General features: G+C 46.3%; 1 protein-coding gene across 1 annotated transcript; it reads right to left on the reverse strand.

Moving 5' to 3' along the window:
- Positions 1-141: 141 nt before the first annotated feature.
- Positions 142-3223, reverse strand: hes7.2 (hes family bHLH transcription factor 7). Its single transcript, XM_002942629.5, has 4 exons — positions 3105-3223; positions 1456-1551; positions 1012-1090; positions 142-772 (listed from the first exon to the last, which is right to left on the reverse strand). The coding sequence occupies exons 1-4, from the start codon at positions 3180-3182 to the stop codon at positions 294-296; spliced, it is 732 nt and encodes a 243-aa protein (XP_002942675.1). The 5' UTR covers positions 3183-3223; the 3' UTR covers positions 142-293.
- Between the last annotated feature and the right edge of the window lie 9789 nt (positions 3224-13012).

Below are 13012 nucleotides of genomic sequence, written 5' to 3' on the forward strand. Positions count from 1 at the left end.
CTTGCCCATCATTCTACTTGTATGTATCAGTGACTCAGGCTCCTCCCATCTCCAGCCCATTGGTTATTATGTTATTATGTTCCCTGTAATAGAACAAACCCTATAATAAAAATACCCCCCCACTCACATTAAACACGAATATACAAAACAACACCTATAGTCCTTTAATTTATAGAGCTATGCACGTAGAAAATACAGAGTGATGAAAGTATAAAAAAGATAAAGATATAATTTAATTTTACAGTCCATATGTACAAAAAAAGGGGGAGAAGGGAGGGGATAATAAATAATATTTATGGCCAGGGCCTCCACACAAGGGCGGAGTTAACAGAGGAGCTGGTCGGGGGGAAGAGAGTCCTTTGGGTTGGCTTTTTGTTGGTGTTGGCTTGAAAAGTTTGTGGGGGTGTCTGCTGCTGTTCTTGCCCCATACAGGGCGTTCTGAAGGAACTGGATGGAGATGGATGGTGGGAATGAGGAGGTCGGCTGGTCTGGGTCTCGGGGCTTTGTTCCAGTCCATTCCCTGTAACCCTGGAGATCAATGGTGGGCTCGGCAAGATCTGCCTCTGGTTGACCCTGGAGGAGACATCTTGAGCGGAGTCGTGGCAGTGCTTCTGAGTCTGCTGCTCCATGTGTTGGCACAGCCTCTGCACCACGTACTCCTTCTTCTTCTGGCAGATACTGTCAGCCGAGTTCAGAAAGGAGGTGGCCTGGTTGAGTCCTTCCCGAAAGCCTCCTTTGAACCCCGACAGCAATTTCTTTCCATCCGACGGCACTGGAGAAAGAAACAAGAAGACACGTGTAAGTTTTATGAGGTCAGACATAATTATTAGAAGCAGTCATATAACGGAACGTTCTAGAGTGGACTATATAAAAGCTATACAAGGTGGAATGTACCATTCTACAGCAATTTATGGCTTGGGAGCCTCAAGCTGGAGGTTGGGGAGATAAACATGATAATAATACATAATTACAATATTAAAGGGCATACAAAATAGGTTTGATATCTCTCACCTGGATTATGACACATTTTGAGAAAGTGAACCGTCTTCTTCAGAATATCGGCCTTTTCAGCCTTGGGGTTTTTTAAAGTCTGCAGGGAAAGAGAAGAACATATTAGAATTTGACCCAATAAATAAACACAAGAACATTCCATTTCTACTACACTCCTGCCCTTTGGAAATGACTCAATAATAGGTCTAAAGGCAAAGCAAACCATTTCAAACCTGCTCTCACAGCTCCAGTGCTCTTAATACACAGTGGACAATTGGGGAGACAAAGACTGGAGGTCCCATCTGTACAAATATCCCATAACCTCAACTCTGCACTATGGTGGTTTTAACTATTGGCACTTTGTAGTCCCATAAACGTGGTGCCCCTACTCCTAAATGCAATGGGTCAAGTCCTTAATGAAAAACTAGGAATCCTCCTAGGATAAACCTATTCAAAGGGTCCTACCTCATCATGAGTGGCCTCCAAGAGAAGGGTCCTTAGATGTTCCAGGCTCTGATTAATTCGGTCTCTCCTTCTTTTCTCTATTACTGGCTTCATTAGCTAGAAGAAAGCAAAGAAGAAAGTTAGTGTGAAAATGGGATTGATAAGCAGGTCAAGCTAAGAAATAAATGGGAAAATATGAGGAGGCCAGGCAGGCAACACAGAGAGAGGAGGCTACTGGGTATCAAAAGTCAGGTTGGAGAGGAAAGGCTTTATATAAATAATAACTGAATGAAGATAAATGAAGGAAAAGGTCCTCTATGGATGAAGCCAATAGGTAGGGTGGGGAGGTGGAGGTCCCATTGACTAGGGATAAAAAGCAAGGGTGGCTAGCAGGGGTGGACTGGCTATAGCTACAGGTCCGGTTAGGTGATGTAATTCTACAAATCGATATCAAGGGATGGAATTCTAAAGATTGAACTGAAGGGATGAAGTTCTAGAGAAAGAACTCATGGGATAGAATGCTAAAGAAGGAGCCTAGAGATAGAATACTAAAGATTGAACTGAAGTGATAGAATTCTAGAGATGGAGCTAGGGGATAGAATTGCAAAGATCAAACTTAATAATGAACAAACTCAAGGGATGGAATTCTAGAGAAGGAGCCAAGGGATAGAATACTAGAGATTGGACTGAAGTGATAGAATTCTACAGAAGGAGCCATGGGATAGAATTGCAAAGATCGAACTCAAGGGAGGATAGCTTATTAATGAACTAACCCAAGGGATATAATTCAAAAGAAGGAGCCAAGGGATAGAATACTAGAGATTGGACTGAAGTGATAGAATTCTACAGAAGGAGCCATGGGATAGAATACTAAAGATCTAACTGAAGTGATAGAATTCTACAGAAGGAGCCAAGGGATAGAATTGCAAAGATAGAACTCAAGGGAGGATAGCTTATTAATGAACTAACCCAAGGGATATAATTCAAAAGAAGGAGCCAAGGGATAGAATACTAGAGATTGGACTGAAGTGATAGAATTCTACAGAAGGAGCCATGGGATAGAATACTAGACATTGGACTGAAGTGATAGAATTCTACAGAAGGAGCCATGGGATAGAATTGCAAAGATCGAACTCAAGGGAGGATAGCTTATTAATGAACTAACCCAAGGGATATAATTCAAAAGAAGGAGCCAAGGGATAGAATACTAGAGATTGGACTGAAGTGATAGAATTCTACAGAAGGAGCCATGGGATAGAATACTAGACATTGGACTGAAGTGATAGAATTCTACAGAAGGAGCCATGGGATAGAATTGCAAAGATCGAACTCAAGGGAGGATAGCTTATTAATGAACTAACCCAAGGGATATAATTCAAAAGAAGGAGCCAAGGGATAGAATACTAAAGATCGGACTGAAGTGATTGAAATTCTATCCCTTGGCTCCTTCTCTAGAATTCTGAGATCGAACTCAAGGGAGGCAAGCCTATTAATGATCGAACTGAAGGGCTGGAATTGTAGGGAGAAAGCTCTGATTGTACAAATGAACCTCCTCAGACCGAGTCCTGGGGCTCAAACGCAGAGACTCTGGGTAGAATGCAGAATTAGCGCAGCCAGAGGTAAGATCCATGGGATAGGGTCGCAGGGGGGGGGATGTAGGTCGCATTTACCCTCTTATCTTCCCGGTTGGGGTAGGAGTTCCTCATCCTGCAGCCAGCAGCTTGGGGGCAAATCCCAGGGGAATGCATCTGCTCTGTGTGAGGAGAAAGTCGCTTGTGTCCCGAATCCTCTGCGATCTGCCTTCTAATCCCCATGGCCCAGCCCCCTAATTACAATTAGAATCGCCCCCGATCCCAGCCTCTTGCCCCGCCCCCCCGGCCTCTTTAACATAACAGAGGCAAGGAGTGTGCTGCCCCGCCCCTAGAAGCGTGTGCCTGGGCCTGGGGGGCAAATCAACATCTAGAAACTGCCCCTGGGCTGCTTAGCAAAAATCTTTTTTTTTTCCTGAGATTTGTAATATGAACGTTTTAGGCCCTCCTCCAAATCATATTACTGCAGCCCATAAGGATCTGACTGCATGGCAGAACTCAGAAGGGTGCTGGGGTGATGTGGGGGCTCCCCCATTTGCCCCAACAGGAACCCCTGTGGCCCCTGGGTCTGATAATTGTCCATTGACCCCATTGGTTGTGTTGGTTGTGGATGGGTCCAACCTGCAGGAACAGAAAGGGGGGGATTTGGGGTGAGTGCTTATTTGTGCCCTGGGTACCCCTGGAACTATAGCGGGGTGACTGTTACCCCAATGTTTCTATATATCTGTAACCTTGTTATGGGCTAAGGGGGCCCAGCCTGAAGGCCAGTTAGGGGGGGATTTGGGGTGAGTGCTTATTTGTGCCCTGGGTACCCCTGGAACTATAGCGGGGTGACTGTTACCCCAATGTTTCTATATATCTGTAACCTTGTTATGGGCTAAGGGGGCCCAGCCTGAAGGCCAGTTAGGGGGGGATTTGGGGTGAGTGCTTATTTGTGCCCTGGGTACCCCTGGAACTATAGCGGGGTGACTGTTACCCCAATGTTTCTATATATCTGTAACCTTGTTATGGGCTAAGGGGGCCCAGCCTGAAGGCCAGTTAGGGGGGGATTTGGGGTGAGTGCTTATTTGTGCCCTGGGTACCCCTGGAACTATAGCGGGGTGACTGTTACCCCAATGTTTCTATATATCTGTAACCTTGTTATGGGCTAAGGGGGCCCAGCCTGAAGGCCAGTTAGGGGGGGATTTGGGGTGAGTGCTTATTTGTGCCCTGGGTACCCCTGGAACTATAGCGGGGTGACTGTTACCCCAATGTTTCTATATATCTGTAACCTTGTTATGGGCTAAGGGGGCCCAGCCTGAAGGCCAGTTAGGGGGGGATTTGGGGTGAGTGCTTATTTGTGCCCTGGGTACCCCTGGAACTATAGCGGGGTGACTGTTACCCCAATGTTTCTATATATCTGTAACCTTGTTATGGGCTAAGGGGGCCCAGCCTGAAGGCCAGTTAGGGGGGGATTTGGGGTGAGTGCTTATTTGTGCCCTGGGTACCCCTGGAACTATAGCAGGGTGACTGTTACCCCAATGTTTCTATATATCTGTAACCTTGTTATGGGCTAAGGGGGCCCAGCCTGAAGGCCAGTTAGGGGGGGATTTGGGGTGAGTGCTTATTTGTGCCCTGGGTACCCCTGGAACTATAGCAGGGTGACTGTTACCCCAATTTTTCTATATATCTGTAACCTTGTTGCAAGAAACCCCCCAACCAACACACTTCCGGGCCATTTGCTCTGGAATGAAATTTGCAGGTAGGTGAGAAAGTCTGCAGCCTGCTCTTCCCAAGGTCACACTCTCCCATTCCCACGGCCCTACTGGGCCACTGGCCAAACGGCAGCCATACCTCCAGTGTTAGTTTTATTGGGTCACAGGGGGCGATGGAAGGGCTCGGGCACCTGAATGGGGCAGAAGAATATGCAGTAAATAGAGGAGACCTTCTCTTTGTCTGGGAAACGGCTTTGGAAGAAGATGTGTATTGAAGGGATTCCCTAATAAATTCCTAATTAACAGTATCCTTGATTCACTTGCCCAAGTCGTTGACACTCACTTCCCAGACAGTTGCCCCAGGGCAAAAAAACACACCCGCTCCTCTGCACAAAGGGCTATGGGGCAATGTTTGTGCTTAGACCGTTCCCACAGTCGCACCCACAGGTTCCCTCACATTTGCACCTTAGACTGGGGGGGGGGGGGGGCAGACTGCTGGGGTGCCCGAACAGAAGCACAAGAGGTCGGCCTCCATGATTAGTGACCTAATTACTGGAAGATTTAATTGGGTTGTAGGGTCACTCCCAGCTAAAGCCGATGTTTGCTAGACTCTACACTAGGCTAGGTTCTCAACCTGTGGGTCGGGACACCTTTGGGGGGGTTGAACGACCCTTTCACGGGGGTCACCTAAGACCATCAGAAAACACATATTTCTGATGGTCTTAGGGATATTTTTATGGTTGGGGGTCACCACAACATGAGGAACTGTATTAAAGAGTCATTAGGGCATTAGGAAGGTGGAGAACCACTGTTCTAGATCATTCCAAGGATTTACAGAATGTTTCAACCTAAACTGTAGGTTTTCTCATATAAACGTGGAGTTGGGGGTTTCTCCCCAGGAGCTGTGCTGGCCGATACAATAGATATTTCCGAGCTGGGTTCCCGTATAGCCCTATCTATGTCCTTCAGACAGACTTTAGACTGCAATTAACAACAATGGATCCTGATAACGAGCCGGGAAGTCCGGCCCGGCCCCCCGAGGCCCCTGTGAGAATCAGGCAGACGAGGGATCCACATCCACTTCAGCGCATTACAAAGGGACAAAAGTGTGTCGTCGGCTTGTGCCCAGCTACAAATAATTACCCCAGGGGTAAATAGGACAAGGTGTTACCCCTCAACAGAGCAGGACAGGGCAATAATTTTATGGTTGGGGGTCACCACAACATGAGGAACTGTATTAGGAAGGTTGAGAACCCCTGTGCTAGAGTAAGGTAGAATTGAGAATGTGTCGGTAACAGTCCTACTAGGGTGGGGTACCCTCAAAACATGTGGTTACTTGGCAGGTAGTAGAAAGGTTAATGTAGATGTGGGTTGGCAGTTAGTGGGGAGGCTTCTTCCCTTCCATTCCTGCCGTCCATCTGCCCTCAAGTTACATCACTTCCATTTTATGGTTGGTTACGAATAAAGATACTGAGGGTCCAAGCAGGTACAAATGTAGGGTTGGTGAGGGTTCCCTTCTACCCAATCTCCCGTTGACCAATTTCAAAGGGTACAGATTAAATGTCAAACTGGACCATGTTCCCCCCTATGCAGAAGGTCACACTGGGGATCATGAGCTTCAGTCAAAGCATTGGCTTGGTGTCTATAAAGTCACTACCCAGTTGTATCTTTACAAAGCTGTAGAAAAGCATATGGACCCATAGGAACCAAACAATATGTGGTTACTTGGCAGGTAGTAGAAAGGTTAATGTAGATGTGGGTAGGCAGTTAGTGGGGAGGCTTCTTCCCCTCCATTCCTGTCATCCATCTGCCCTCAAGTTACGTCACTTCCATTTTATAGTTGGTTACAAATAAAGTTACTGAGGGTCCAAGCAGGTACAAATGTAGGGTTGGTGAGGGTTCCCTTCTACCCAATCTCCCGTTGACCAATTTCAAACTGTACAGATTAAATGCCAAACTGGACCATGTTCCCCCCTATGCAGAAGGTCACACTGGGGATCATGAGCATCGGGGATCAGAGTTGTATCTTTACAAAGCTGTAGAAAAGCATATGGACCCATAGGAACCAAACACACGACACAATGGAATCCCCTGGAATTGGAAAAAAATATTACCCCATTGTAGGGCAGTGGTTCCTACACTGTAGGTCTGGTCCATAAAGAGACCCAGTTCATTGGTGGGATCAGTCTGAAGACCAGTTGGGGTGAAAATGGTGAAGAATGTCTCTTAGCAGCTCTAGATACTAAAGGAAGACCATAGCAAGTCCAGTTGGGTAGATATTATGGACTGTACACCTCTTGGCTGACCTGGATTATCTGGGAATCATAGCTGAAGCTCATACAGAAAGTTCTACAAGGTTCTATAGGGCAAGGCAGCCTGAAGGCCACTTCTAGTGAGACTTGGGTGGGTTTGGGTTTCTCTATTCATGAAATGTGTAACATATATCTGTAACCTTCTTATGGGGAAAGGGGGGCCCAAGCCAAACGATGGACCTCAAAGGATGGGGGGGGGGGGTAGGAAATAGAATTTCAACTAAACCACATGATTAGAAGAAAGGAAGTTCCATCAAAAGATGGACTCGCTAATGTAGATGTGTATTAGAGGGATGCCCAGGTTATTGGGACCTCAGACATTTTCCATATTTAAACTCCCCCCCCCCCGCCCCGGCTGGGACAAACGTTTGGGCAATTAGCTTTCCCACGGTAACACTTGCAGGTTCCCTCACACTTTATTAATGGCCGGCAGGGGCAGGATCTCACCTTGCACTGGGGGTGGGGCAGTGGGACGACTTCTGGGGGTTTCAGAATCACTTTGAGCTAAGTGGCATGTTTAATGGCTCACTAAGTGTCATGGCCTGAGTCATTAAACTAATCACTGCCACTTAGTGGCCCAGAGGGTCATTCCCAGGTAAAACCAATAGACCAATAACGAGTTGCTATGAACACAGATGAGAACCTGGTTGGCTGAGATTTGGGGTGAGTGCTTATTTATGCCCTGGGTACCCCTGGAACTATAGCGGGGTGACTGTTACCCCAATGTTTCTATATATCTGTAACCTTGTTATGGGCTAAGGGGGCCCAGCCTGAAGGCCAGTTAGGGGGGGATTTGGGGTGAGTGCTTATTTGTGCCCTGGGTACCCCTGGAACTATAGCAGGGTGACTGTTACCCCAATGTTTCTATATATCTGTAACCTTGTTATGGGCTAAGGGGACCCAGCCTGAAGGCCAGTTAGGGGGGGATTTGGGGTGAGTGCTTATTTGTGCCCTGGGTACCCCTGGAACTATAGCGGGGTGACTGTTACCCCAATGTTTCTATATATCTGTAACCTTGTTATGGGCTAAGGGGACCCAGCCTGAAGGCCAGTTAGGGGGGGATTTGGGGTGAGTGCTTATTTGTGCCCTGGGTACCCCTGGAACTATAGCGGGGTGACTGTTACCCCAATGTTTCTATATATCTGTAACCTTGTTATGGGCTAAGGGGGCCCAGCCTGAAGGCCAGTTAGGGGGGGATTTGGGGTGAGTGCTTATTTGTGCCCTGGGTACCCCTGGAACTATAGCAGGGTGACTGTTACCCCAATGTTTCTATATATCTGTAACCTTGTTATGGGCTAAGGGGGCCCAGCCTGAAGGCCAGTTAGGGGGGGATTTGGGGTGAGTGCTTATTTGTGCCCTGGGTACCCCTGGAACTATAGCAGGGTGACTGTTACCCCAATGTTTCTATATATCTGTAACCTTGTTATGGGCTAAGGGGGCCCAGCCTGAAGGCCAGTTAGGGGGGGATTTGGGGTGAGTGCTTATTTGTGCCCTGGGTACCCCTGGAACTATAGCTTTACCCCAAATCCCCCCCCTAACTGGCCTTCAGGCTGGGCCCCCTTAGCCCATAACAAGGTTACAGATATATATTCTTTTGTATTCTACTTCCAGAGAACTGGTTGCTTGGGTAATTAATCCATAGCAACCATATAGTAGTTGAAATTTCAGGCTTTAGAGTTGCAGAACTAAAAAAATAATCAGAGAAGTCACAGAACCCCTCAGTGACTGCTAATATCCTTATCATTTACAGTAGGGGGTACATTATCCCTTATAATACATGAGTGATACTCAGAGTTCCCTGTATAACTCAGCCTGCAGCCTTGTGCCTTTATATGGGGGGCACAGAGCCCCTCAGTGACTGCTAATATCCTTATCATTTACAGTAGGGGGTACATTATCCCTTATAATACATGAGTGATACTCAGAGTTCCCTGTATAACTCAGCCTGCAGCCTTGTGCCTTTATATGGGGGGCACAGAACCCCTCAGTGACTGCTAATATCCTTATCATTTACAGTAGGGGGTACATTATCCCTTATAATACATGAGTGATACTCAGAGTTCCCTGTATAACTCAGCCTGCAGCCTTGTGCCTTTATATGGGGGGCACAGAACCCCTCAGTGACTGCTAATATCCTTATCATTTACAGTAGGGGGTACAGTATCCCTTATAATACATGAGTGATACTCAGAGTTCCCTGTATAACTCAGCCTGCAGCCTTGTGCCTTTATATGGGCACAGAACCCCTCAGTGACTGCTAATATCCTTATCATTTACAGTAGGGGGTACATTATCCCTTATAATACATGAGTGATACTCAGAGTTCCCTGTATAACTCAGCCTGCAGCCTTGTGCCTTTATATGGGGGGCACAGAACCCCTCAGTGACTGCTAATATCCTTATCATTTACAGTAGGGGGTACATTATCCCGTATAATACATGAGTGATACTCAGAGTTCCCTGTATAACTCAGCCTGCAGCCTTGTGCCTTTATATGGGCACAGAACCCCTCAGTGACTGCTAATATCCTTATCATTTACAGTAGGGGGTACATTATCCCTTATAATACATGAGTGATACTCAGAGTTCCCTGTATAACTCAGCCTGCAGCCTTGTGCCTTTATATGGGGGGCACAGAGCCCCTCAGTGACTGCTAATATCCTTATCATTTACAGTAGGGGGTACAGTATCCCTTATAATACATGAGTGATACTCAGAGTTCCCTGTATAACTCAGCCTGCAGCCTTGTGCCTTTATATGGGGGGCACATAACCCCTCAGTGACTGCTAATATCCTTATCATTTACAGTAGGGGGTACATTATCCCTTATAATACATGAGTGATACTCAGAGTTCCCTGTATAACTCAGCCTGCAGCCTTGTGCCTTTATATGGGGGGCACAGAACCCCTCAGTGACTGCTAATATCCTTATCATTTACAGTAGGGGGTACATTATCCCTTATAATACATGAGTGATACTCAGAGTTCCCTGTATAACTCAGCCTGCAGCCTTGTGCCTTTATATGGGCACAGAACCCCTCAGTGACTGCTAATATCCTTATCATTTACAGTAGGGGGTACATTATCCCGTATAATACATGAGTGATACTCAGAGTTCCCTGTATAACTCAGCCTGCAGCCTTGTGCCTTTATATGGGGGGCACAGAACCCCTCAGTGACTGCTAATATCCTTATCATTTACAGTAGGGGGTACATTATCCCGTATAATACATGAGTGATACTCAGAGTTCCCTGTATAACTCAGCCTGCAGCCTTGTGCCTTTATATGGGCACAGAACCCCTCAGTGACTGCTAATATCCTTATCATTTACAGTAGGGGGTACATTATCCCTTATAATACATGAGTGATACTCAGAGTTCCCTGTATAACTCAGCCTGCAGCCTTGTGCCTTTATATGGGGGGCACAGAGCCCCTCAGTGACTGCTAATATCCTTATCATTTACAGTAGGGGGTACAGTATCCCTTATAATACATGAGTGATACTCAGAGTTCCCTGTATAACTCAGCCTGCAGCCTTGTGCCTTTATATGGGGGGCACAGAGCCCCTCAGTGACTGCTAATATCCTTATCATTTACAGTAGGGGGTACAGTATCCCTTATAATACATGAGTGATACTCAGAGTTCCCTGTATAACTCAGCCTGCAGCCTTGTGCCTTTATATGGGCACAGAACCCCTCAGTGACTGCTAATATCCTTATCATTTACAGTAGGGGGTACATTATCCCTTATAATACATGAGTGATACTCAGAGTTCCCTGTATAACTCAGCCTGCAGCCTTGTGCCTTTATATGGGGGGCACAGAACCCCTCAGTGACTGCTAATATCCTTATCATTTACAGTAGGGGGTACATTATCCCTTATAATACATGAGTGATACTCAGAGTTCCCTGTATAACTCAGCCTGCAGCCTTGTGCCTTTATATGGGGGGCACAGAACCCCTCAGTGACTGCTAATATCCTTATCATTTACAGTAGGGGGTACATTATCCCTTATAATACATGAGTGATACTCAGAGTTCCCTGTATAACTCAGCCTGCAGCCTTGTGCCTTTATATGGGCACAGAACCCCTCAGTGACTGCTAATATCCTTATCATTTACAGTAGGGGGTACATTATCCCGTATAATACATGAGTGATACTCAGAGTTCCCTGTATAACTCAGCCTGCAGCCTTGTGCCTTTATATGGGGGGCACAGAACCCCTCAGTGACTGCTAATATCCTTATCATTTACAGTAGGGGGTACATTATCCCGTATAATACATGAGTGATACTCAGAGTTCCCTGTATAACTCAGCCTGCAGCCTTGTGCCTTTATATGGGGGGCACAGAGCCCCTCAGTGACTGCTAATATCCTTATCATTTACAGTAGGGGGTACAGTATCCCTTATAATACATGAGTGATACTCAGAGTTCCCTGTATAACTCAGCCTGCAGCCTTGTGCCTTTATATGGGCACAGAACCCCTCAGTGACTGCTAATATCCTTATCATTTACAGTAGGGGGTACATTATCCCGTATAATACATGAGTGATACTCAGAGTTCCCTGTATAACTCAGCCTGCAGCCTTGTGCCTTTATATGGGGGGCACAGAACCCCTCAGTGACTGCTAATATCCTTATCATTTACAGTAGGGGGTACATTATCCCGTATAATACATGAGTGATACTCAGAGTTCCCTGTATAACTCAGCCTGCAGCCTTGTGCCTTTATATGGGGGGCACAGAACCCCTCAGTGACTGCTAATATCCTTATCATTTACAGTAGGGGGTACATTATCCCGTATAATACATGAGTGATACTCAGAGTTCCCTGTATAACTCAGCCTGCAGCCTTGTGCCTTTATATGGGCACAGAACCCCTCAGTGACTGCTAATATCCTTATCATTTACAGTAGGGGGTACATTATCCCTTATAATACATGAGTGATACTCAGAGTTCCCTGTATAACTCAGCCTGCAGCCTTGTGCCTTTATATGGGGGGCACAGAGCCCCTCAGTGACTGCTAATATCCTTATCATTTACAGTAGGGGGTACAGTATCCCTTATAATACATGAGTGATACTCAGAGTTCCCTGTATAACTCAGCCTGCAGCCTTGTGCCTTTATATGGGGGGCACAGAACCCCTCAGTGACTGCTAATATCCTTATCATTTACAGTAGGGGGTACATTATCCCTTATAATACATGAGTGATACTCAGAGTTCCCTGTATAACTCAGCCTGCAGCCTTGTGCCTTTATATGGGGGGCACAGAACCCCTCAGTGACTGCTAATATCCTTATCATTTACAGTAGGGGGTACATTATCCCTTATAATACATAAGTGATACTCAGAGTTCCCTGTATAACTCAGCCTGCAGCCTTGTGCCTTTATATGGGCACAGAACCCCTCAGTGACTGCTAATATCCTTATCATTTACAGTAGGGGGTACATTATCCCGTATAATACATGAGTGATACTCAGAGTTCCCTGTATAACTCAGCCTGCAGCCTTGTGCCTTTATATGGGGGGCACAGAACCCCTCAGTGACTGCTAATATCCTTATCATTTACAGTAGGGGGTACATTATCCCGTATAATACATGAGTGATACTCAGAGTTCCCTGTATAACTCAGCCTGCAGCCTTGTGCCTTTATATGGGGGGCACAGAACCCCTCAGTGACTGCTAATATCCTTATCATTTACAGTAGGGGGTACATTATCCCTTATAATACATGAGTGATACTCAGAGTTCCCTGTATAACTCAGCCTGCAGCCTTGTGCCTTTATATGGGCACAGAACCCCTCAGTGACTGCTAATATCCTTATCATTTACAGTAGGGGGTACATTATCCCGTATAATACATGAGTGATACTCAGAGTTCCCTGTATAACTCAGCCTGCAGCCTTGTGCCTTTATATGGGGGGCACAGAACCCCTCAGTGACTGCTAATATCCTTATCATTTACAGTAGGGGG

Source organism: Xenopus tropicalis, chromosome 3 (assembly GCF_000004195.4).
Source record: "Xenopus tropicalis strain Nigerian chromosome 3, UCB_Xtro_10.0, whole genome shotgun sequence".
In the NCBI taxonomy this organism is placed as follows: Eukaryota; Metazoa; Chordata; class Amphibia; order Anura; family Pipidae; genus Xenopus; species Xenopus tropicalis.